The sequence below is a fragment of the Orcinus orca genome, chromosome 9, assembly GCF_937001465.1.
Source record: "Orcinus orca chromosome 9, mOrcOrc1.1, whole genome shotgun sequence".
NCBI lineage: Eukaryota > Metazoa > Chordata > Mammalia > Artiodactyla > Delphinidae > Orcinus > Orcinus orca.
Genome location: NC_064567.1, coordinates 47,019,301 through 47,046,287, shown reverse-complemented (window position 1 = coordinate 47,046,287; position 26,987 = coordinate 47,019,301). Strand labels below are relative to the sequence as shown.

At 41.9% G+C, this 26,987-nt stretch overlaps 1 protein-coding gene and 1 long non-coding RNA gene across 2 annotated transcripts in view; one reads left to right on the top strand and one right to left on the bottom strand.

Annotated features, from left to right (window-relative positions):
• Positions 1–476: 476 nt before the first annotated feature.
• Positions 477–23,453, top strand: LOC117199858 (uncharacterized). Its single transcript, XR_007479253.1, has 9 exons — positions 477–1,410; positions 4,401–4,502; positions 5,047–5,144; positions 5,686–6,018; positions 6,499–6,568; positions 6,735–6,841; positions 6,942–7,051; positions 10,400–10,472; positions 23,218–23,453. It is a non-coding gene; the product is annotated as an uncharacterized LOC117199858 (long non-coding RNA).
• The window catches only part of CPVL (carboxypeptidase vitellogenic like), a 101,157-nt gene continuing 97,403 nt past the window's right edge, over positions 23,234–26,987 (bottom strand). The window contains 1 exon segment of the mRNA XM_049714875.1: positions 23,234–23,338. Coding sequence (XP_049570832.1) covers positions 23,234–23,338 — 105 coding nt within the window.

The following is a 26,987-nucleotide window of genomic DNA, read 5'->3' as shown; positions in this document are numbered from 1 at the left end:
GCAGTCTTACCTGATGTTTCAGAAGGCACTTGAAGGTCTTGTCATCCATCAAGATTATCAATGTGGTCTTCAATATGAATGTGGCTCATGAAAGTACTGAATAAGAGATTCCAGGCTGACACACTAAAAATGATGAATTTCCACTTTCCCTTTTCAGAAGTATCTAATGGATAGTTCTTTATTTTTAAGAACTATTAATATGAGAACCTTTGTGCTTAAAATATCCTCTGAATTCAGTATAAGTGTGTTTTTAAACTCCAACCTCAAGGATAATTTCTGCTACTGCCGATTGGTCACCTCATTTTCCTTTCTGTTCATAATTGATGACTTCCTCATTATTAATGACATAATTAACTGGTTTGCTAAATTATATCAAAATAACTTTCTGGTTTAGTTCATAGCACCCTTATGGTCTATCCAATAAACTAAAAAGAAAAAATGCTAATCTATGTTAAGTACACATACATGTATACACACCTACAAATTCACCTTTATTTATTTATTTAAAACCTTACATATTTTTTATTATTTTTTTTGGCAGTTTCACGGCTTGCGGGACCTTAGTTCCCTGACTAAGGATTGAACCTGCGCCCCCTGCAGTGGAAGCGCGGAGTCTTAACCACTGGACCGCCAGGGAAGTCCCACAAACTCACCTTTAAAAGAAGGGAGCCTCAATAATGTCTTGTATTTAAATTCCATTTCCCAATGCTTACGGTTGACATTCATCTAATTAGTGATCTGATTCAATCCAAAACATTTTTATGGGATGCCTATTGTGTGCCCAGCAGAAATACACTCTGAAACTAAAAATCTTTTTTTATTGACTGAATTATAGTTGACTTAAAATATTATATTTGAAACTAAAAATCTTTTATATTGGATAAACATAATGAGAATTTATATCCCAGTATTGCAAATATTGAGTAAAGACCTTGCTGTTTCAGTAAAAATCAATTTAAAAGGATTTTTTTCCCCATTCCTTCCAAAACAACCTAGAAGATAATGGCATTTCTCCCTTAAACATTATATAAGAAAATCTCCTTTACATTAATAAAGTAAGAGACAGAATTTTTTAATTTACTTTTTTCCTTTGAGCAAAGATTTTTTCTATTTTTATTAAATTTTAATGAAAAATAATAAATACACTGCTTAAAACCAACTGAAACATTAGAAAAGGATATCCAGTGGGAAGTAGGTCCACACCTCTCAGAAGTGTTCCAGGCACATACAAACATGTGTTTTATATCAATTTATAGCTCCATCTTTGCACATCATCTTATTCTCTGCTTTTTTTCACAGGTGCCATGTATTCTTCTGTGCCCTGATGTTTTTCACTTAAGTAATTTTGGAGGTTTTCCCAGAACAGTACATGTAGATCAAGCTCACTTTCAATGCTGCATGGTATTCCAGGTATGGATTTAACCATCCACTATCCAGATACATTTAAGTTTTTTTTCTAGGCTTTTGATATTATAGACAGTGTTTAATAAATAATGTGAAAATGTGTCCTTGCACCTAGATGCTAATATCTGCAGAATAGAATCTTGAAAATAAAACTGCTGTGTCCAAGAATATGGGCATCTGTAATTTTGATACATGATGCCATATTTCCCTTCAAAACGGTTGACCCAGTATGCAGTATCTCCAGAAGCGTTTGAGGGTGCCTGTTTGCCTGTATGGGTGCCCATACATCGTTTTAGCAATTCATTCCTCACTCTATCATCAGTGTCTCCCGCTCTACTGGATCAGTCGGAATACAAACATGCTGTTGTTTCTTGCATCTTAAAAGAAAAAAACCATTTATTGACCCCACTTGCCCAGTCCATTACAGCCCCATTTGTCTGCTTCCCTTTTGTGGCAAAACTACTAGAAAAATGATGTCTACACTTACTGTCTCTAATCCTTCTCTTCCGTCTTTTTTTTTTTTTTTTTTTGTGGTACGCGGGCCTCTCACTGTCGTGGTCTCTCTCCCGTTGCGGAGCACAGGCTCCGGATGCGCAGAGTCAGCGGTCATGGCTCACGAGCCCAGCCGCTCCGCGGCATGTGGGATCTTCCCGGACCGGGGCACGAACCCGCATCCCCTGCATCGGCAGGCGGACTCTCAACCACTGTGCTACCAGGGAAGCCCTTCCCTGCCTTCTTGAATCTTCTCCAGTTAGGACTTGCAGCCTCACCACTTTACCAAAACTGCTTCCGGCAAGTTGCCAATGACCATTGCTTCAGTAGTGGTGAATTCTTAGTCTTCATCTTGCTCTGCTTGTGAGCAGTCTTTGAGAGGGTTGATCCATCCATTTTTCTTGGACCATTTCTCGTGGCTTCAGTGATGCCACACTCTCCTTCAACCATACAAACTGCTCCTTCTCACTTTCCTTCGTTGGTTTCTTCCCATCTCCATGACGTCTTTTCTTTCTTTTTTTTAATAAGTTTATTTATTTATTTATGGCTGCATTGGGTCTTCGTTGCTGTGCGCGGGCTTTCTCTAGTTGTGGCAAGCGGGGGCTATTCTTCGTTGCGGTGTGCAGACTTATTGGGGTGGCTTCTCTTGTTGCAGAGCACGGGCTGTAGGCGCATGGGCTCAGTAGTTGTGGTACATGGGCTTAGTTGCTCTGCAGCATGTGGGATCTTCCCGGTCCAGGGATGGAACCCGTGTCCCCTGCACTGGCAGGCGGATTCTTAACCACTGTGCCACCAGGGAAGTCCCTCCATGACATCTTGATGTTGGAGTGCCCCGAGTCCCAGTCTTTGGACCTCATCCCTGTCTGTACCTCTCCTTTGGCAATCCAGTCTACCCACATGGCATTAAATACCTTGTCTGTCTCAAAGACCTCAAATTGTCTGGTTGGATCTGGCCTTGATCTCTCTTCTAAACACAAACTTGTGTGTTGAACTACCTACTTGATATCCCTACTTGCATATCAGAGGGATCTCAAGAGACATGTCTGAAGTGTGGTATTTCCCTAAAACTTCTTTCTTCCACTTGTTCACACATCACATCCAACCCACTACGAAACCTTGTTGGCTCTACCTTCAGAATATATCCAGATTCTGTCCACGTCTTGGCACTTCCACCTGCAACACCCCACTTGTTCACACATCACATCCAACCCACTAGGAAACCTTGTTGGCTCTACCTTCAGAATATATCCAGATTCTGTCCACGTCTTGGCACTTCCACCTGCAACACCCCGGTCCAGGCAGCTGTCATCTCTCACCTGGATTATTTCAATAACTTCCCGCTTCCATTCTCGCCCCCCCCCCACCATCTGTTCTCCATAGCACAACACAGCAGCCAGAGTGATCTTGTTATTACCTATCAAATCACATCACCCCCTGCTCAGAACCTTTCCATGGCTCACAGAGTTTAAAGGCAGAATGTGACTCTCCCCCCACCCCCTGAGAACATTCCTCTCTGATCTCATCTCCTATTACTCTGCTCCTCTCTCTGCTCTAGTCCCACTGGCCTTTTTGCTATTCTTCTGGTGCCAGTGCAGGCATAAGCTAAGGGATCTAAGGGAAGAAAAGAACAGAATCCAGAAATGGACTTATCTGTGTATTTAAATGCTTTATTTAAAATGCTTGTTTTAGCATTTACTGAAAAGGGGGGAAATGATATACTTTCCAAGAAATGGTTTTGGGACATTCAGGAATGAAATGCAGGCAGATCTAAAGTCTGAGCCTCCTGGGTGATACTCTGTGAAATTGCATTTCATTTCACCCAATCTCCTAGTTAACACTCAGAAACACAGGGGTTGTTTTGCACCCCATGAGTGTGTAGGCACGTTAGCAGACTCTCGGGAACAGACAGATGTGAGGCAGGGCCAGGAGGGAATAAAAGCCCACGAGTGTACTTCTAGGCTACAGTGGAACCCTCAGTGCTCAAGACAGTACCACCCACAGCTGCTTATCTCCTTTGGGGACCTGGGAAGCTGTGGCTGTGTCTGGGAGCACGCCGTCTTATCTCTTACCTTCTCTGTGGAGATATAACCATCTCTATGTGTTTCCACATCATTTGCCATCATAACTGGTACATTGAACAAGCAGGTCTTAGAAGGTTCAATTGCAAAGCAACATTATTTGTATTTCCAAGTATCTTCTATAATCCATTCCATGGGATATTTCTTTACCATCGCCTAGATGAAAATTCAGGCAGACCCCTGAGTTGTCTGGTGACTCTTCAATAATACAAATGGATCTGCAGTCAGTCACTTTAAATCGCAAAAACCCACTCATTTTAGTAATTAAATTCCATGTAATAATTAAAACCTTGCTTTGCAGATAAAGCTTCTCATCCTCTAAGCCTGCAGTAAGGGTGGGGTCGTGATCAGCTTTTTCTCTTTTTGTCCAAGCAGGGCTTTTCCTCGTTACCCTATTATGCTAACCACAGTTTCTGGCTTCTCCAGGATGGAGATCTGGGGAGACAGAGTGGTAAGAAGAATGGAAACGATCTTTCCTGATTGATATTATTGTGGTCAGTCTTCTCCAGACTCGGCAGATATTTTAAGGTAACTCTCTTATGTGGGGATCCTTCAGAAACCCACCGATGAAAGGAGACACCTTCGTTAAAATAGACTTCTGGATTTCCATCAGTGACAGGCTTCTGGAGGGGCAGAGCCAAGTGGCAGCCCTTAACAGCCAGCAGCAAGGTGGGTGCAGTTACTATAATGGGCAGAGTGTCTGCAGCAGCAAAGCAGAGTATTTCAGCACACGAGAATCTTTGATGTTTGTTCATTGTTCATGGTGGCCCTAGGACCAAAACAGATCGGAATTCTACTAGGAATCACTTGATTTATGTAACTGGGAAATCTCTAGATCCAGTGACTAGAAACCTGAGTTCAATGTAGAGTCATAGCTCATCACCCAAGTCTCAGATCTGAATCAGCTGAAAGACATAGAAATGCCCGGATCACTGATTTTGCAGCTGGGTCCAAGGAGTAGCCGCAGCGACAGCACCTGGGAATTTGTTAGAAATGCAAATTTCCAGACCCTCCCCCAGCCCTACGGACGCAAACACTCTGGAGGAGGGTCCAGCAGTCTTTGTTTTAGCAGGCACTTCAGCTGAGTCCTGTGCATGCTAAGGTCTGAGAACTCTGACCTTGAGAGAAGGAGAGGCTGGGAAGCCTTAGAAGGGACCCTGTAACATTGCTGTAAGTACCTAATGTCAATCTTCCTTTAAGTCTTCTCCGGAAGATCTGCAGCCATTAACTAGGGTAACTGCAGTGAGGAAGGGGGACTGTCTAGGCCTTTGGGAAATTTCTAGACGTTAGTTCTGAGTCGATGCTAATCTGTAAAGTTCCAACATGCCTCTGGACCACGGAGAGGGGTTGGGGGTAGGGGTCTCATGTGGTGATCAAATAATAAATGAAATTTTGGGGTGTGGCTGCCTCACAGTGGGTCTACTCACCCCCACTATGGTTACTTTCCCATCCCTGAATAGAGCTGTAATAGGTGTCCTCAGCAACTAGGAGAACCCCAGTATTGATTCCCTGACCTGGGTGATGAGCCTTATTATGGTAGGCAGGACCATGCAGAAGCCACCTGGAATTTCCCCTTCTTACCTAAGAGTAAACTAAAAGCAATGCCACATCCCTGGGAGAACTGCAGAGATTAGTATTTCCATCTAATATTTGAACAATACAGGGGCTGTTCCACCACATCCTCATTTAACTTATCTGTTTGGCATGACAGAAGGAAGATGGTTATTGGAGAATGACTGTGGATTCTTATGGAATCATTCAGGTACCGGACCAGATGTAGCCTCTTTACTGGATAACACAACAGTGCTTCTGGTACTTTGAAGGCAACCATTGATCTGGCGGTTGCTTTTTTTCCTCAACACCAAATTAGCAAAGATCCCCAGGTGGAGTTTGCTCCCAATTAGCAGGATCAGCAAAACACCCTCCCTGTCTTACCTCAGACCTCTGTGACTCTTCCGCTGTCTGACAACATCCAGTCTGCAGGGGCCTTGATCATCTTGATATTCCCCAGAACACCATGCTAATATATTACATTATTGACACGGTGAGCAGGAAGCAGCACATACTCTTGATGCCCTAATAAGACATATGTAGGCCAGAGGGTGGGAGAGAAACGCCAAGAAAAGTCAAAGGCCTACTACTTCAGTGAAGTTTCTAAGGGGTCCAGGGGTCTGAGAAATGCGGGCATTTCCTCTCCAAATAGAAGGGCAAATTGCTATACTTTGTATCACCTACCACTGAGAAAGAGCTACAGTGTTCTATATCTCTTGATTTTTGAGATAACATAGCCTCTTTCTGAGGGTATTGTTCAAAGCAACATTTGAGTAATCCACAAAGCTGCCGAGTTTTGTGTGGGGACCAGAGCAAAAAAAGCCTCCCTAGCAGCGTTTCTCAGCATCAGCAGTGTTGACATTTGGGGGACAAATAATTCTTCAATGTGGGAGGCTATTTGCGAATGGTAGGATGTTGTTTAGCAGCATCCCTGGCCTCTACGTCCAGTTGTGACATCCAGAAATCTCTACAGACATCGCCAGATATCCTAGGGGGAGCAAAACTGCTGTCACTTGAGAATCGCTGGCCTACAGCATGTCTAGGTAAGCCTCGGGGTGAGTAAAGCGCTGGCTGACGCTTAACTGCAACCTCGTGAGAGACCCCCTACCCAGATCTTTCTAACTAAGCTATTCCTGGATTCCTGACTCTCAGAAACCATGAGAGATAATGAATGCTTGTTGCTAAGTTTGGGGATAATTTGTTTTGCAGCAATACACTGATCTACCAAGCCATACGGCTGGCGTACACAGCAGCAATTGTCGTCCAGTGTAGGCAGTGTACACCAGACTGGAGTTGAGCAGGTCCTGAATGTGCAGGTGAGCTCCGTGAGTAGGCAGCTCCTACTCCCATAGCATCTCCTCTTGCTGCACTGTAAGTCTCCCTCAACCCACACCTTTGTCCTTTTGGGATTGACAGATGGTGGAGGAAGAAACTGTTTGGACCAGGTTCACATATGGTCCCTTACAATTTGAAGGCATCAGATAGATGTGGACTGTAGAAGCATTATAGCCCAAAGCAGGAATGCGGTAAGAGAAGTTCTCTCAAGGCTGAACCCTGAGCAGTTGTCCACTTTGTCTGGATGGAGAGATGGCCAGAGTAGGGGTATATGCCAATTCGTGGGTGACTAGTGGTTTGGTATATTGGTGGCACAGGAGTCTGAGGAAGACGTTTGCAGATGAATCTCTAAATATGGGCACCCTCCTATGTGAATGCTCACCGTAGGGCATCCGGAATGAGGCTCTCAGTAACCAATTGGACGGGATGCCCATTTTGTGGATGTCAGGCAGCCCCTTTCCCAGCCACCCTGAGGCTTGCTCAGTAGGCTCACGTAGGATGTGGCCATTGTGGCAGGAAGCCAAGTCACATGTGGGCTCAACAATATGGACTTCTCCTCCGCAAGGCTGCTCTGGCTGTTGTCACTGCTGGATGCCTAAGCTGCTGACAGCAGAGACTAATGCTGAGCCCTGATGCGGCATCATTCCCCAGGGGGACCAGCCAGCCACCTAGTAGCAAGTTTATTACATTGAACTCTTTCCACTGTGGAAAAAAACGTTATTGGAATAGTCACACTCCTTAGAAAGGAAGGTTTAAATCATCTTGCCTGGAAGGAACCCCAAACAACTGACGTGTTGGTTAAAGGCAAATGGAACATGGGTTAGACACTGGAAGAAGCTCATTAACGATTATTATTCAACTATTATCATTATCAATCAACTAGTTTTGTTACCAGTTACCAAAACAAGAACTTTTGCAACTCTGCAATTTCTTCTTTGCTTGTTAAGCATAACACTGAGTGTCGTTGGTGGTTAAATTTACAATTTAGTCTTTAGGTTAAGGAATATCCAAGGTGCTATGGTGACTAAAAGAGAAGAACTGACATCACCCAGAGCTCAATACAGTGGCTGAGGCTGCCTCCTTATAGCGGTGCCACTCTGTGTCACCCCCCTTTTGGGGACAGAGTGAGCCTACATTCATTTATATGATGTGGAGGTATGACGTTGGATGGATACAACGGAATGTGTGGATCTGAGTAGCAAAAGAATGGATATACCAGATTGTGTCTCTTGGCTGTTAGGTCCGAATTCATCCTTCTAGATACTCTCCATCCCCTTTTCCAGACTCACTCATCTGGCCAATTTCATGTTAGGTTCTTCCAATGGGAGGCATAGGTAGTAGGTCCCAGTGTGAGAGAAAGAGATTAATCATTTTCCCGGCTACTGGCAGCAGCAAGATTGTGCAGCTGGGCTTGACTGCTTGTGCTACAAGCTCCATAAGCCTGAGGTGGTTTCGGCAACACTGGCAGTAAGTAGCCACTCATAGGATACAGCCGAGGGACAGTGGCAGCTTCCCATTCTAGGTTACAGCTGCCTCCTTTCTCTGCTCCTAGCACTTCCAGCAGTTTTTAACCAGTTCCCTACACTGCAACCTTCTCTGCTTGAAATATATATAGGGGTTTCTACTCTCCTGTTTGGACACCGAGTGCTACAGAGGTCTTTCTGTATCAGAACAAAGTCAGCTTCCTCATTCTCTAGTTTAAAAAAAGAAAAAAAAAGTGCATCATATTTATGTAAGAAGACCCAGATAATGGATACTTAAGTTGCTCTCAATCTTCTTTCTTAATCAGTAAGGGCAATAAAGACATTTCCATTTTAGGAAAGTATCGTCAAGGCATATATTTGGCAATGTTTGTCTCTTCCTCAATCTGGAACAATACCTGCTAAAGTTCTTATGCAGGGATCTAAATGGCTGTTATGAGATTCAACTAGACTGTGGAATCTAGAGAGTGTCCATCTGCAGCTAGTTATTTATTGCTTAATAAATATTCTAAAGTACTGTCCACATACATGCTAGTCTTATCTCTTCCAAATGAATTTCAAGCACCTTGCGGCTGGATCTTATATCACCTTTTGAATATGTTAATGGGGTGTGGGGAGAAGTTTTAGTAGTGCCTCTTCCCTTATGATTAATGTCATCTGAATGTGTCATCTGACTGGCAGTCTGGGAAGAGCCCTACATGCCTTCATGCGAATGGGGCTCAGGTTTTCTCTTGAGAAAGAAGCTGATGACACAGCTAACACTGCCACATAGCGTTGTGGCTCAGATCGAGGTCCAGTTAATTTTATTATTGGTCTTCCTCCAAATCCCTTTCCTGGAGGCAGTGCTCCTTAGAAACCATTTTCCCTTAATTATAAAATATTTTAATTGATTTGTGGGCAGTGCTCTAATTCCACCTGTGCGGCCTGTCCCCTTGGTCCACCTCGGGGCTGGAAGGCTGCCCAGCCCAGCACAATGCCCTCGTCCCCACGAGGCTGCCTCAGTCCCCATCTCAGCCATCTGATATTCTGCTTCCGCTAGACGAAAGAATGAAGGCCTCTTTAGCTCTTTGCTAACACCATCCTTCTACTCTGTTTTCTGATTGTATCTTCTTTAATTAAACAGCACTTCTGCTATCTTCTCATCTTTTAGGTATTCAGATCATTCTGGCATTCTACTTCCAGCTCTTAGATTTATTTGAGTTTTCTAAAATGGGAAAGGTTGGGTCCTGTTGACAGTTGCCATGCCAACTCCCAATCAGCCTTTTCCTTGGGAGGATTTTTCTTTAGCTGCTCTACACTTTCACAGCAACTTATAGTGTGACAGGAATCTTCAAACATTCACAAGCAACTTGGCCAATAGGGATGTGGGGCTGCAGTTCCTAAGATGAATATCCAGGCTTTTTCCACGAGGGTTCTACGTTTATAATCTTCAACATAATCCCTTTAAAGCAAGAATGCCTGGCAAATCTAAGCTGCTATGGTATGAAAATTCTAATTAAAGGCAACAATCAAAGCTGCTTTTGGTGGTAATGCTGTTATACTGTCAACCTCATCGTCAGTCAGATTAACAAAATACACTTCTAATAACCCAGCTAATGCAGGGAGAAATAAACAGCCAAGTCCATTTAACTCTCAGAAGCTTAAATGCTGTTAAATCAACATTTCCTGTTTATGAGGCTGAATCTGAGAAGATATGCATTAATTATATTTCCAAATAGTCCAAAAACATGATAAGGCATTTTTTATATTTCAGTAATAATCACACATAACAGTGATTTATGATCGCTTCTACTACAGTTAACAAAATAGTTTATACTGAACATTTAATAGATTAAACAGCAGTTATCCAAGATAAATCGTCCATTGATATGCTCATTTTCTCGATAGCCACATCCACAGGCTAAGTCCACAACTGGATCACATCCACATTTCATGGTAATTGGTTTTAAAACTATCAAAACAGGAGGAACATGGAAATTCCATCCGCAAATCCTCAACGGCCCATTGGAGATCTCTTAATGCATGTGCTTTTCTTTTCATGGGAATTCCACATGCAAGTTGTGAAGCAGAGGAAGGTGCTATTAGAAGTACCAGGTCTGACATCAACACGAATTGGTTTTACCTCTTGCTGGTATGTATTCCCTATGCTCACATTCAAAGAAAACCCAGAAAACTCTTAGATCTCCATCTGAATTTCAGTCAAGGGATTCAGTTCTGCCTCTTTCATCCCAGCCCAGTTTTCCTGTCAGGAGCACCACTGGTTTTCTCTTTAGCTGTCAGCACATTTGGAACAGATTTTTCTTTCTGGGAAAAGATTCTACAGCAGCCTAGATTTTAGTTTATAATTTCCTTATAAATAAGAGAGACTTTTAAAGAGTCACTTCAGAATCGCTGCACAGCTTCATCTGGGATTTGGCCAACAGTTGTCAGAGTTCTATTAAATCAGCTTTCTTCTAACAGTGAAAAGAAGAGGTGGAAATTTTGTATTTTCTCAAATCCTCAACCGCTGCATCAAATAGCTAAGAATGATTAAAAATAAAACAACATGGAGTATTTTGGGACTGTACATTCTACTTTTGTTTTGTTTCCCCAGAGATGAAGAGAATTGAGAAAATGTCATCTTAGCATATGTAATTTGAAGTCTGTCCCTTCTACCCGAGCCTAGAATCCTCTTGTTAGGCATAACATAGGGTGAGGAATATGTTGTTATTACAGACAGGGCTTAGCTTGTAGCTGACAGAAGATGGAATTTTTATTTGTAATGGAAGAAAGGGTTGACTTTCTAAATACCTAGTGGTAGATCGAAATTTTAAAGAAAGCTAGATAAAAATCTATTTTCAGAGCCTTGTTGCTTCCTAAGAGTGAAACTAGAATTTCCCTTCTTAACCCCAAGATAGATAAACACTTCTGTTTCACACAAAACACCACAAATCAAATGATGGCCAGACTTTCAGTTTCCCATTAGAAAATACCTCGGTTCATTCAACAGTAGATATTAATGAACACTTGTGAAGTGCCAGCTACTCTATTAGAAGCTGTATGAGTCCGGGGTTGAACACAAGAGACCAAAGTCCCTGTCTCTATAGAGCTCACGCAAGCTTCTCGTAAGGGCTTCTGGAGTGAATTGAAACATTAACAAAGCGTTGATATGATGAACGAACTAGTGTTCTTCACTAAATGGGTGAAGTCGCAAATGTGATAATAAGAATCATAAATTAAAAAATACTACCTAAAGAACTTCTGCGACATGCTTTTCCTTTATGTAGCACCGAGGTCCCTGAACTTGTTCACTGTTGTGCTAATTGTAATGAACAGAACTTCTATATTCATTTGTCCCGTGCAAAGGGTTGTTTTCCGGAAACTATCTCGCTGAAGAGAAAAAAGTCTCTTTTCTGGGGAGGTTCAGACACGGAGCTGTAAATGATTCTGGCAGGATGAGTGCTGAAGGGAGAGGATATTAGCAATTGGAAAATGGCTTTGTTGCCAGAGGCTACATACGAAGGCATTAGAAGCCACATGATAGAATTAGACGGAGGATCTGTACAGGTCTGGTTAAGCTTAAAATGTCTAACAACCCACCAGGAATTGATTGTAGGACAGCCTTACAGCAGCCAAATGTACTTTTTATTATCTCTGAGAAGGGAGTCTTATTTTGAAATCCAGAATTTTGGGAGAGTGATCATGACTAAAGTCCTAGATGCTTTGCTCTATTCCACCCGCCCCACTCCTCAGTTTTGGTACCCAGCTCCATCCCACTGTGCCTTCTCATTTAAAAGAGCTCCAACCTTGAACATCCCCATTGCTGAAAAAGGAAAGAGGAGGAGAAAGAGGAAGATAGGAAATACTTCTCTGCTACTGCAAGTGATTTGAAGGTTTGGGACTGTGCTGGCTGATGTATAGCCGCTTCTGTCCTTAGACACGTCCCAACCATCTGGTCACCTGGGCTCCCCCCTCCATCTGGCTCTAATCATCTCAGCCAAACTTAGGGTTGTCTGTTGGTGGCTGTGATTTTCTTTTCTTAAATTTCTCATTAATTTTGTCCTGCCTTAGTTTTGTTTTCCTTTTAGTAATGCAAGTCTTGAATAAATTAATTTGTTGCTCATGGGCAAAAAAGTGGCTTCAACAACCAGCCCAAAACATCCTCAAGCTATAACAATGTTGATTCACCTGTAAAAGTCTGCATTTACTCTACTCAAACTTAATGGTGTCTTCCTTTTGGGCCATGAACACACCCATTATATTTCTCCGGGGGCTAAGAGGACACCTCAGCACAGGTCCTACAGTTCTTCCAGAAAGAGCTGTCCCGAAAGCAGATGGAAGGATAGGAGGCGGCATCAGAGAAGAGCTTAGGCTTGATTTCTGTTAAGTCCTTCCTGATTTTTTTTTTAAACCCATGCACATGTTTATTTAAATAGCTGAAGAGTTTATAATCCTGGACATTGAAAATAAATACATTTTCTCTTAGGTGTTTTGACTTGGTTTGAGCTATGTTTCCTTGCGTTACAAAATGGTCTGGTCTTTTAGGAAGCCACAAGTTGTAGACACTGAATTGAGCTGAATCATTTATCCAGCGAGAGCATTAGGAACAGGTGGGAGCAGTTACTAGAGGTAAAACAGAGACCCAAGAAGAACAAAATGACCCTCTAGGAAATGTTCCAATGCCTCAAGACCAGAGGGACGGGGAGAAGTCACAGGCACCATCTCGCTAATGCTGACCACACCCTCTGCACAGGGAAGCCGGGGCATTCCCTGTATTAGAGAGCAGCAGGCATCCTGCAGCCAGGAGACCCGTGCTGTCACTCTGTCTCAGTCTACAGGTTTGGTGGCCTGTAGATCCCCCTCCTCATAAAATTCACTGGCTTCTGAGCACCTCCTGTGGCCCTTAAGAAAGAATCAGCCGCTTTGTGACCACTTTGTCCAAGCTGCTGCAACCGGTTAGAGATACACTTAAGTATCACTTAAGTATCTTCAGTGAGTTAGTGGATGATATTAAAAATCTCAGTAGGATTAAGTGAAGACAACAGGACATACTGTTGTCTCAAATGCAAAAAGAAATAGGATCTACAAATAATAAATGACTAGAAGGACTAGTATTAAAAGTTTAAAATTCGTTATATCTGGGCTACGAGCTTATGGATCGTTTTTACATCCTATATTTATTCGTATTTTTATGTGTTATCTATTACTTCTCAACGTGGCATAAATAGCAGTGCTTGATGCTTGGACACCCCCCCCCCTTCAGTTAAATACTTCCTGAGCACACACAGGGCGTGGCACCCGGCGGAGGGAGCAAAGCTGAGCACGCTCCAGGGCTCTACCTTGAACTACTGCCTCCGTGAGTCTGACAGCACCGGCCCCTCCTCCAGGATGAGATCCTGAGCTTTTATTCCCTTCACAGGCCCAGGACTCCCAGTTGGTCCTGCAGTGTTGGTAGTATACTCTCTCAGGTATGGGCGAGGCTCCCTCCTGCCCTTCCTTCAGACCCAGCTCGGATGTCAGCACATCAGAAGGGCTTTCCGGACCACCCGATGTAATCATGCCCTCACCTCCCACCACACCGGATTCCGCGTCGTGCTTTGATTTTCTTTATGGCATTTGTCAATATGTATCTCTGTAGGTATGTGTGCACTTGAACGCTGACCTGCCACCAGAATGTAATGCCTTGGAGAGGTCTTCAGGCTTGCTCATTGCTATATCTCTGTCCATCTAGAACAGTGCCTGTCACATAGTGGGCACTCAATAAATATTGTTGAATTGAAGTTCTCTTCCTCAAGGGAAAAGGAGAACAGAGATGCAAAAGACATTGCTGAAGTAGAGTAAACAGGATTTGACCACTGGTTGAATCGGAGAGAAAGGCAGGAGAAGGATGGTGATTGCAAGAATGGCTGTGTTCTCAGCAGACAAAGAAAAACTAAGAGGAGCTTCTGGTTTGGAGGGAAAGAGGACCAGTCTGGACATGTTAAATCTGAGTTTCCATCCGGAAAGTTGGAGTTGTGGGTGAGAGGCTCTGAAGAGAGGTCATGACTTTGCCATGGTAGAAAGGGAATATGGGCAGTGATGTTGCAGCAGCATGTTGGGGTGAAGGAGGAAAACAGGGATCCAGTGTCGGATCTTTTTGATCGTCTCAGTAGACTAGGAGGCAAGGCCACTCGCTGAGAGTAAGGAGAGCAGTCAGTGTGTCATTTGGAACTTGAGCCCAGGCACAGTTTGAAACAACTGCTCTGGTGAACATACAGTCAACTCCTGAGGAACAGCAGGGCAGACCCATGCAGTTTTCTCTCCAATAAATATAGAATCCTTTTATAGTGGTTTTATGAAAACTATTCAGGAAGATGTGAGAAGGAATAGCCTTGACATTGTATATCCATTTTGAGGCATATGTTAGTTTTATCACTCTCTTTGTTTTCTGCTAGACAGTTTTCTCTTCTTTACATATTGTTATGCCTTTCATTAGGAATTTGTTTTGGGGAATTTATTAAGATGCCAGAATCCTTCAACATCATAAACATGGAAAAGTAGCAACTATTCATTGCCAACATTCCCAACTCCTCTGCTGTCTTTCCCAGTGTTGAACATCTGTCCCCAGGGAAGCCCATCATCACCTGCCCTCCACTCCTAATACCAAGTTGTTTTCTTTACTCGGTGGCTTTGGGCAGAGGGGAGAAAGAGCTCATCATGAAGACTGATGGAACTTGGGCCTTCCAGGCCACTGTTGCATCGACAAGGGGAGCAGGGGAGAAAGGGGGACCCTAAAATCCATCTCACTCTCTGGGGAGGGCTGCCTTGGTGGTTCAGGACCCACCGCTATGTACCTCCTTTCGGTCTTTTCCAAGCATGCCTCCCCTATCTCTCTAGATCTGATCTCTTGTTTTTATTTGATGGTACCTCTGTTGGGAATTTAGGGATTTGTGTGGAGTGAGAAACAGGAAATAATAATAATTTACATTCCCACCAACAGTGCAGGAGGGTTCCCTTTTCTCCACACCCTCTCCAACGTTTACTGTTTGTAGACTTTTTGATGATGGTCATTCTGACCAGTGTGAGGTGATATCTCATTGTGGTATTAACTTGCATTTCTTTAATGATTGGCACTAGTGTTTTTAAACCACGCAATTCCAGTTTTCATAACTGGGGGTATGCTAATAACTCAAGTTTATTGAATTCTTTTTCTTGTCTTTGTAATGTTTCCAAATTGAATATGTGACTAACAACTCCTTTTACTCTACTTAAGCCCAGGGAGAAAAAATTCCACTAAGGAGTTGAAAATCCCAGAAAATTTGGAATTGGGGTTCAAAATCACATGCTCCCTGGGCTGGTGCATCTTTTTTTACTCTCTGACCACCCAGCAAGGGAAGAATATGATCTAGAAGCAAAGCTACATGGAGTTTGGTTTATTTAAGAGGCCAAAAGAGAATTACATCTCTCAGTGCATAAGAAACTAGAACTCTTAAAGACCTTAGAACTAGAACTCTTAAATATCCTTAGAAACTGTTAGGTTCTAGGCTAACAAATGTTAAGGTTTTTCAGGGGTAGAAGGAGCTCATTCGAGGGAGCCGTGTCTTATTAGAGACCCCTTTCCCTCTGTCCCTCACAGCCCTACCCAGGAAAGTATATGCTGGTGAAATTTCACCCTGAACAAACAATTTACTAAACAAAATCCCTCTCCACTATTCCCTCTGTCCTGCCCAAGATCAGCTTCAATTTTCCAGTGCAACACCACTCCCAGTCTTTTTTTTTTTTGGATAGAATTGATGTATTTTTTTCACTTTTGTTTATTTTTGACCCAAAGCTTTTGGCATTTCCCTCCAGTGAGTCACACTCTGGGACCATCTCAAAATGACCTCCTTACAGGATGTTTCTCTTCCCTGGGGAGATGGGAAATTGGTATAAGACAGCCTGTCCCAATATGTTACTGTACAGTGTGTGTGGATTTCAATAAAGAAATGCCATTTCACATGCCACCACTTGATGGATGGACTTACAGGCAGATAGCCTTCGAAATCTTTCCCCAACTCTATAGAGACAAGATGGAAAAATGAAAGCATGGTCGTTAGGGGTTTACTCAAATCAGTTGAATATGGGAATCAGTCCTTCTACTTTTTCCATCACAGAAGTTTAGAGTAGTTCTTTGAGAATTCAGATTTTGTAACAAAATAATTGAACTATCAGGGGTGGGAGGATAAAAACAGGAGGAGAGAAGGCAGGGGTGCCCAGAGCCTCACCATTTCCCCAGCACACTTGCGCTCATGCTTTAGGCAAGGTCAATGCTACTCTTGACCTCTGGACCTCCAGCCTTCCTCCACCCCTCAGTTTGGAAAACTTCTCCTCCCCAGGAATAATTCATCACTCCCTATTCTCTGCTCTCAGAGTGCTTTGTACCTTCCTCTATGAAAGCACTTAGCACTCTGGGACTATGGTTATTTGTGCAGTGGTTACCCACCTTCCCTCTCCCATGCTCCCCTCTCCCCAGTTAGAGGGTCTCAGAGGCAGGGGAGTGTTGGCAAAAATTGTCTCTGTATCTTTAGCACCCAGAACATGTCCTGTCACCTATGAGGTTTAATATGGCACATCCTAGTGCAACCATGATGGCAGCCATGATGGGGCCAGGGATCCAGGAGAATCTCTATTCATAATGTTGATGTATCTGGTTTTCCTGTTCTCTTCCAACAATGCTCCCCCTTCCCCCTCCACAATTCTGTCAGGCACTCACTTCCCTTCTCCCCTTGGATTCATGTAAGAAAATTTTAAGTATCAGCAAAGATTCCTAGATGTACATGTGAGTTTTGATTATAAATATTCATTGGGAAATAAGGAAGATTAACAGTGTGTATTCCCACTGTATGTCAAAAGGTAGAGGTTGGCTTTACTCTTTCTACTGAGCTTTGACTTCTGCATATGGTGGACATTTTTTGGCTCTGGGCTGCCTGGCCTCCAGGCTTCCTTTCTTCTAGTAACAACACCTTGTTTTGATTTTTTTTGGTGGGGCGGTAATTGTCTTCCCCCATTGGGTGCAGTCTCAGTGGTACTGAGTTCAAGGTAGCCCACCCTCCCTTAGCCTGGGATGAGTTATCAGTGGTCACCACTGGTATGGTGTGGAGTTGGGGAGGGGATGTTTTTACTTAACTTTTGCAATGAACAATTTGCAAATTAAAGATTTAAGAAAAAGAGTAATATTGACCCAAAAGATCTGGCTAGATGCAACGAATTTTCCTGTTAAATCCGTTTGAACAGCAACCACAGGCCTGGCCTCTTCTACTCAATTGCAGAGCCCAGGGGAATGCAGACAGCCCACGTCACACTCCTGAAGTTGCCAAAATTCCCTTTAAAATGATCCAACAGATGTCCTTCCTTGGGGTCGAGCAGATATAAATCACAATGGTCTGCTTTCAATTCCTAACTCGGTGTCTTAGGGGCAGCAAAATCAATCACTCTCAGGTTTGTTTTCTGAATGTTTTTTAAATCTTCCAAATTATAATAGCAATAACCATTACAGTATGCAAGAAAAGGTAATCTGAGCAGGTAGTTGTATTTCATCCCAGGGTACACACTTCCTTTGTGATGGTGGAGTTGAATGGGCCCCCATCACTCATCTTTGCAGCTAGTCCCATGGACCAGAGAGCAACCCCGAAAGTGCTCAGCATGAAGAATGAAATGGTTTCTGAACTTAGAACCAGGGGCTTACATGGCATAAATATCGATACGGCCAGGCCCACATACCATCAGCAGTAAGAGGAGGGGTCTTGTCATTCACAGGAAGATAGAAAGGGAATGCCAGACTTTCCCAGACAAATCAGGGCTCAAGTCAAGCAGTTTATTCCAGGATCTGTCTTTGGTTTCTGGCCTTATCTACCACGTTTCTGGTAGCATGAGAAAAGATGGCTAAAGAACTTCATATACATAAGTAATTAAATGACAGCTCTTAGTACTTTCCAGAGAATCAGGATTCCAATTTAAACTAGTTCCTCTTGGACAACATCTAGTTTCCTATAATCTGGTGTATGTAATATTTAAAAATAAAGCCCATTTTTAACTCTGGTATACACTGTAACCCCAAATGGGGTCACCTGACACTTACCCATTGATGTCATCAGGTGAGAAAGCTTCAGGATCAGGAGGCAGGGTGGCTTCTCTGTGGAAAAAGGATGGAGTTTAAGGAGAGACACATGAGTTTGAATCTGGACTGGCTCTGCCATTGGCTGTAGGAACCTCAGGCAAGTCTCTCTGTATCAATGAAGTTCCATGACCTCCTCTGTGAAATGGGAAAACCATCTACCTGGTGATGTCTTGGTGAACATCTGGCACATTTTAGGGGCTTAAAAAGAATAGCTGTTATTATTACTTCTGATTCACAGAATTAGGTGTCTACAGCTGAAATGAATCCCCAGGGAAGGCCTGTTTCGCCTCGTGGTAACAACCTCTTAGAGGTTGAGGCTGGGCCTTCCAGACCTACTCATGGGCCTCCCAATAGACTTCCACTGCAACAGAAATGCTTTTCTGCCTCTTTACAATTGCAACCCAAAGGTCAAATCAAGTCACTTCACTCCCCACCCCACCCCGCAGCACAATGCAACGACAGCATTCAGCAAGCTCCCCCTGCCCTACTTTGTGTCTAGTGGGGGTGGGGAGGGCAGGGCTAACACTGCTTCTCATTCCAGATTCTGCAGAACTCTTCACTTCTCTGATCTCAGCAGACATGTTGCCAGAGTCTCCCTCTCTCACCTCCTCAAACCCCACCTTTTCTTGAATTTTTTGCAGCATCTCCTCTCCACTGTCAGGCCACCCAGGGAACCCAAACACTCTTCCTCTGGCCTTCTGCTGAGCAGACTTAGCCATGGACCTATCCTCAGGGCTCTGCTTCCACAGAAACATGACCCAAAAGGCAGTTCTTTCTCTGAGAGCCTGGGGCCAGATTTTTAATATTTACATACATAACATAAGCACAAAATGGTATAAAAATCAAAATATACTTAAAAAATTGTCTCTTTCACACCCATGCCCAGTAACACATTGTCGACACTTCCTCCCCTACGGTTATTGGTTCCTTGTTTATCTTTCCAGAGGCACTCTATTCCTTACAAAACTTCTGTGTGTCTCTCTCCCTCCCTTATTTATTTATTTGTTTGATTTTATTTCCCTTCCTTCCTTTCTCCCTTCCTTTCTTATAAATGAAACATACTATATTTTTAGATGCCTTGTTTTTTTTAACTTAACAAAATCAGTGCATAGTTTAAGGCCACTGTTAAATTTAGACTTTTTCTGTCCTCTCAGTGTTCTCCAAACCTTTATGCTATGTCACCCCTTTTGTTAAAAAATTGCTGAAGGCATACCAAAATATGTATAATTATTCACTCATTTATAAAGTATAACCATGCCACTACTATACTAAGAACACTTATACTATGAAATATTAATTAAAATGGAAACTTTAAAATGATAAAGGATGAAATTTTAAATACTTAATTCTTAAAAATTGATTTTTAGTAGTACAAAATATTTATACTTTCTAAAATATTACTGTTAGTATTTTTAATAGGAGCAATGTGTTGAATATGCTTTGTCATGTTTGAAAATCTTGGATTACCCTTTTGTGAGATAACATTCAAATGTCTGGTTATATGTTCAGTTTATTTTGACCCTTGGTCTCCAAGTCCATCAGAGCTGAAAAAGACACATTCCAGAGCTGTAGATCCAAATGGAAGCAATACCTCATTAGATGAGCTTTATTAACTCCCAACATGCATTTTTCAATCCCATCTTTTATGTAAAGACATTTGTTGAAATTTTTCCTGAGTTAAGGATTTTTTTTTTTTTTGGTAATGCACACACAGTAAATGGAAATATTTCCAAACATCTGTTTTCAAAATGCTCTTGCCATAGATTAAATTTCTTTTGAAAAGAAATTACATTCTCACTAATTTTTAAAGTATCACTTCTACCTTGAAAGGGCAGATTATGTGTTTACTTTTTAAAAAGATATCTGCTAGATGACATACTAACAATAGCCACTCACTCATCTGCAAGCCTTGTCTTTTTGTCAAAGAAAGAAAGAATACAGGACCCATTCTCAGGTTCTACAGCTCCTTTAAATACACTGCCCTGAGATAGCCCATGTGGTACGAGAGACTGACCTGGCCATTTCCCATCGCATGGCAGAGAGTTATAGAGATCCTACTATTTGAAGACTTTGTTTTTATGAAATGAACCACAATGATAACATCCTACAGGCGTGTACGTCGCAGTCACGGGCAGTATGCTGGACCCAGAAGCTTGAGAAGATGCCTCATCTGTCCTCACTATAATTCCCCTTGTTTATATAAGTTGTCTGCTTGCAGTAACGGCAGTCATGTGACACTTTCTGCCTGTCTCTTGTCTGGACTAAGGGAGGGCACCTTAATGGACTGGTGTGTCTCATGGAGGATGCCCACCCAACTGGGAGAGTCTCTCCACAAAGGACTCTCTCCAATTAAATTCAAAATTTTGCTTTTCTTTAGTCTCTGAACTACCCTCCCCTCCCTTCTTTTAATGTAAAATTCCTGCCAGATTCAGTCTCCATAGGACTGTAGCCTCAAGGGACTTGGCTAGGGTTGCTCTGGGAAGGCCTGGCATGTTGTCCCCAACAGTCCCCACTGGCCTAGTGCCTGGGACAGGGAGATGATAAAAATGACAACATCTAAAATAATGACAACATCTACCACTTCTACTTATTGAGCTCTGATTTTGTGTTGATTCCTACTCTAAGTGTTCCATAAGAACACTCCATTCTGCCTGTTCACTGTAGATATTTTCTATAACACCTCCCTAAACACTGAATTAGAGTTCTGAAACACTGCTCCCAGGGAAATCCAGGATTTGGTTCCTACTAGCCTTTGGTCACAACATTTTGGTCATCCAATCAAAACATAACCTTGTTTTATGTGTGTTAAAGAAACCTTATTTAACATATATCGTTGCTTCAATAATATTGACCTCATAGCCAACAGCATATAACTCACGCGTAAACGAACCTTATCTAACACACATCTTTTCGCCATAAGGCACATCACAGCCTTCTTGTGCTCAAGAACACTAGCACTTCAGCACTATGCTTGGGAGTCCTTTTAAATAGCAAAAGCACAAAGATGCAGAAAATGTGGCACTAAGTAGACTGCCAAAAGGATGCTTGTTTACATTAGGAGAGCTGAAACAAGAAGGCAGTGTTGCCTCGTTTGACCTCAGCTGAGAATGTGCACATTGGGTAACTCAAATTCGTCATCACTCTGTGCATGTTCACAAATGACCACAAAGTGAGCAAGTATTGATCTGGGGATTACAAGTCAATTTTAATCAGTAGGGGATGCAAATATGGAATCCACTAATAATGAGGCTTGCCTATATCGTCTCATGGTTCCTTGGTGAAACAAACATGGTTCCTTGTCAACTATGACAATGATATATGAGCTGGAAGGAACCTCAGAAATCTCTTCTGGCTATCTTCTTTGAGACTTTGGGAGGCCAGTACAGTGAGACGACTTATCCAAAACATCCAGTGCATGTGCGACACACCTGGGACTAAATCCCAGGTCTCCCAGCCACAGGTGGTGCTCTTTCCACTACATATTATTGGGACCAAATGCAACTATTTAACTTGCATGTGGGGCTATATGCAAAGCTTTGTGCACACTTCCCCCAGTTTATTCTCTGCAATAATTAAAATTTGCTTTTCATCAGAATGTTCAATTTGAGGTCTCACAGTATATGGGCACAATGAACAACATGTATTAAAAAAAAAAGGAAAATCTCAACCCTGAATGAAATCAGGAACAAAATGAGAAATTAAAAGAACTCAATAAAATATCTTCAGCAAGAGGCTTTGACTTTTTAAATTTAGTTCCCCAGTGAGCCAATTCATAGATGGGTAATATGAGGGGGAAATGATGTGGAAAAAGCCAAATGTGCTGTAGAATTAGAGATGTGAGCATGTGATGCATAAATAGGAAAGATGTGCCGAGATGTGATATTTTAGTTGGAAAATTACTCATGTATGCATATTTATAAATGTATATATCTTGATGCAAGATGATCTCAAATTTTTTTGATATTCCAACAATTATTATACAAAATTAGGTTATTCTTTATTTGGCTAAAAGAAGTACAGAATTTAAAACCCCAATTAAAAATGGCTCATAACTAATGTGGCCTGCAGGCTGTTTGATAAATGCGTATATTTCAAATGAACCGACAAACTAAAAAAAACAAAACAAAAAGAAGAAAGAAAAGGCAAAGATTTAGTATGTTCTCTGATTAAGATCCTCTGCTTATCGTCAATCAGTACATCATTTCTTTTACATATAAGATTTCTAATTCAAAGAATTCCAAGCTACCTTTCTTGCTAAGACTTTCTACATTCCAAAGTCTCTTCCTCACCACTATTATAAGGTCACCCATTCCTCTGGAATGATGTCAGATGTTCTTACCGGATATTTACCAAACACCTTCAGATGCATGGTATGATAAACTTTTCTGTTATTTGTAGAACAAGATGTAGTTACAACTTTATTCATTTACTGCACTTTTCACATCATTTTAGAAGGAATTTAAAATTCCTATTCAAGGCCCCAATATCCCATTTATTTATCCATTTCCATCTGAATCGGTGTCTCAGAATCCATCCTTTCCATCCCTTAAGTTAAAAGATGTAATTCTAACTCATGCACAGCACCTTCTTACAGTTAATTTTGTAGTGATCCTCCAAAACAGAACCTCACTTATTTCAAGGATAATTTTTATTGATGAGAAACATTTTGCAGATTTAAAAAGATAATTTTCTTATTTATGTGACATTTTCTGTTTTGAAAATTTTCTTTTCAAAGATTAAAATTCCTGACGTTCTCTTTTAGGAAAGTAGCTGATCCATCAATAAGGATCCCATCCTCTTTCAAAAATGAATCGTTTAATCATGTCAAAAGATCTCAAAGGCTGATCATAGGGCAAAATGTGGCCTCCACCTCGAACAATTACCTTAAAGAAGAAAAACAGAAGAAAAACTGAAATCTAGACAATCGGATATTCCAGATAAATGGAAAGTTTTAATTTGGATTTAAGTATTCTTAAAGCTTACATGAAATAAAGAACATATTATATCAATCCATGCCTTTGGATATGCTAATTGTCTGCTTTTGATAGCATTAATAATAGGTACCTTAAGGTAAGAAAGTTTTAAGATTGTGTAGTTATTCAATTTTATACCAAGTTGCATTCATCTTTGACATGTATAGAACTGGAAAATTCCTCCTTGTCTTTTTCCTCTTGGGACGAAGCTGTCTGCGCCTCCGTGCTGTGCTGTAATTCTTACCCGGTTATGGCACTAAGGTGGGGAGACCTACCCCAGACCAGCTCTGCCTGCAACTGGGTGGAGGAATCTACCTAATTCCACCCTTCAGTTAGCTGGTCCACTTGGCTGTCACACTAAGCTATACCTTCCACCTTAGCCTGTACCATTAATAAAGGAGATATTTTGATCCTCCAAAAAATTAAAACAATAACAAAAAAGAAATCCTTGATAGCTGAAATTTTAAGAGCCCATTTTTGAGCAGCAAAGAGTTAGAACATTCTATTTCTCCTGAGATTTTATTATGAAACATTTTCAAACATATAGCAAATTTGAAAGAATTTCATATATGCACCATTTAGATATTCTCATTAACACTCACTTTTCTTCTTACAGATGGATCTCACTATTCATCTATTAATCCACCTTATCTTTTTGACACATTTCAAAGTAAAATGGGGGTATCAGTATACTTCTCCCCAAATTCTGTGTATAATTTACATATAACGGAATCCACTAGTCTTAGAGGTAAACTCAACAAGTTTGGATAACAATGGACCCCTCTGTCACCTCTCAGGATATATAAAGCATCCTTAAAACTTCTGTAGTTAAGGTGAGTTTAGACTCACACAAGAGCCTACAAGGGGCCACCCTTAACGCCAGCCTCTGCACTCGGAAAGTCTGGCTTCAGCCAATGTCCCAAGGACCTCTCTACAACAAGGGCAGGCCTTCATGATTCAAAAAGGGAAAGAACCGACACTGAGTGCTGGGAGGCCGCATGCAGGAGAGATCCCTGTGGCCTGAGGGTTCCTGTTGCACATGTGGAGAACGGACAGGAGTTAGTAGTGGCTGATGTAAGTGAACACATGCAGTAAAGCAATCACATTCAGTGACTTCTAGCTGCTGAATCACAATCAAGAATTAAAGGCTACTTTAAAAAAGTCCCTTTATTAGAGGCCGACCTTGTACCTGCATCAATCTGAAAAGACCTGAAGCAAAAAAAAATATATATATGTATATTTGCATAGTGTGTTGATTATATTACCCCCTCCCCCCAACACCCACCATCTTCCAACCTTGCTGTGAGATAAGTGGATCAACGTTATTAGATGAATTTTATTTTGCAGCTTACAGCTGTAGAAGCTGTGCCCTGAACAACGGCAGAGAGCACCCTTCACAGCAGCGTCGAGGAGACTGTTTGGAGCTATAAGGGCGCTTGTCCAGGTCATACAATTGTAAGTGGAGGAAGCAGCTAGAACCCTGGCTTCTAATGCAAACACCAGTGTTTTTAATCAAATTACTTACACAGTAATTCCTTACTTTGAACAGAACTTTACGGCTTAGTCCCAGAACGTTTCACTTGCCTCTGAACAGCCCTCTGAGGAAGGTGAGGAATGAGATTGGCCCTTACCCCTCATATACCACTGGAGACATCTGCTCTATGCTACCCTCCATCAGCTGTCGCCTGTGCCTTGCTGCTCTGACAGTGGCGTCCATCTACCATTTGTGTTCCAGCTTGCATCTGGAAACCCACCATGTCCCACTTTTTGTCACAGACTGAAAGTAAACACATCTGTGACAAGAGCCCGTGCATGTGGCTCTGGAGGGAAACTTCTGCTGCCCCCACTATCCCAGGCTAGAATTCTCTTCCTGTAGCTTCTCATCCAATTCTCCGGCCTTGGCAGGAATCCGATGAGCGATTTCTAGGCAGCTTCAGCTCAGCCGAGGACATTTGACGAAGTCATGTTTATGACAAAACCCAGCTGCTTAAGCTGGAAATGAGTTTGGTGGCAACCATCCAGAACAGTAATAAACTGAATACTCAGGAGCTAAAGGTCATCCTGTCTTCCAGACCAGAGCTGCCACTAATGGGGGAATAGCACAGTGCTTGATGGCCTGGGCTCGGGAGTCAAAGTGCAGGAGCACGACCAGAGGCACAGCAAGCTGTGTGACCTTGGGCAATTAACTTCATGTCTCTGAGTTTCTGTTTCCTTAACTGTACAACAGAGAATAAAATATTATGTCCTGGGATAGTTGTATAAGGAATTAATGGAATAATATTGGAATACTTGGCACAGTGCCTGGCCTGGGATGGTACTTAAGAAATATCAGCCGTTGTAATTATTCTTCCAGTAATTATCTGTATTCAAATTCCAAGATCAAAATGCTTGCATCAACCTAACCAACCTAGAACATTGTGTTCCTACATTAGCATGGAAAAATCTTGGTTTAAGCGAGTTAACACAGTAGTTCTCAAACAAACGTGCATAAAAGTACCTGAGCTTGTTAAAGCAGATTGCTATGTCCCCTGCATTGGCAGGCAGATTCTTAACCACTGCGCCACCAGGGAGGCCCCTAAGAATTTGTGTTTCAAACAGTTCCAAAGTAATGTTGGTGCTGTTGGTCCAAAGACTACGCTTTGAGAACTGCTATTTAAACCAACTTTCTATTTTGTGAGAAACCAGGCAGTTCTGTTTTTAAATCAAGGGAGAATACAAAGAGAAATTTGGTTAACATCTACTCATGACCTCACCTTAGTGTATTTTTTCCTGATCATCTGCTCTCCTGGTGTTTATACACACACACACACACACACACGCACACGCACACACACACACAGTCTCTCGCATACACACATCCACCTTCTACATCCATGATAAACAAGTGGTAAAGAAGAGATGACAGGGGTTAGGTGTTATAATTCTTATTCACAGTGAGTTGCCTGATCCCTGGTCCAATTCTGAGCTGCCATATGTAATGACCAAATGACATCATAAATGATGTCATTAAGATTGGAAAGAAAAGCTCATTTAGGAACAAAGTCTTTTTCACATACCACAAAATTCTCGATGTTCTCTATCAGATTCCCATACAGCATTTTACTGAAGTTAACCTCAGAAATAAATTTATGAGTGCTGAAAAAAACCCACTCTGCTGTTTATAGCCAAGCCACTCACCACTCACGAATCAAGAACACAAATCACTACAGAGTTTTTAGAGCTGTGTAAAAAAATGTGACAGGGTCATGATTACATATTTAAATGTGACAAGATTAATCTCAAGGCTTCCTGGATAGAAATGGTCTCATCACCAGAAACTGTATTTTTTGGGTGCTTTCACACTAGAACTGAAACCCCTAAACTCATGTGTTCCAGATGTCATGAATTTTCAAAGGGTTATACAAAACACTTTAAAGCTTCATTCCACTTTACGTTTTAGAAAACAATACAATGCTCCCTGCAACTAGAAACGTGGACCTGGCAATAAAGGTTTCTCAGTTGTGCCTTTTGAGATGAAATATAGAGGGAAATTCACAATGGGTGCGTTGACATAGATGTG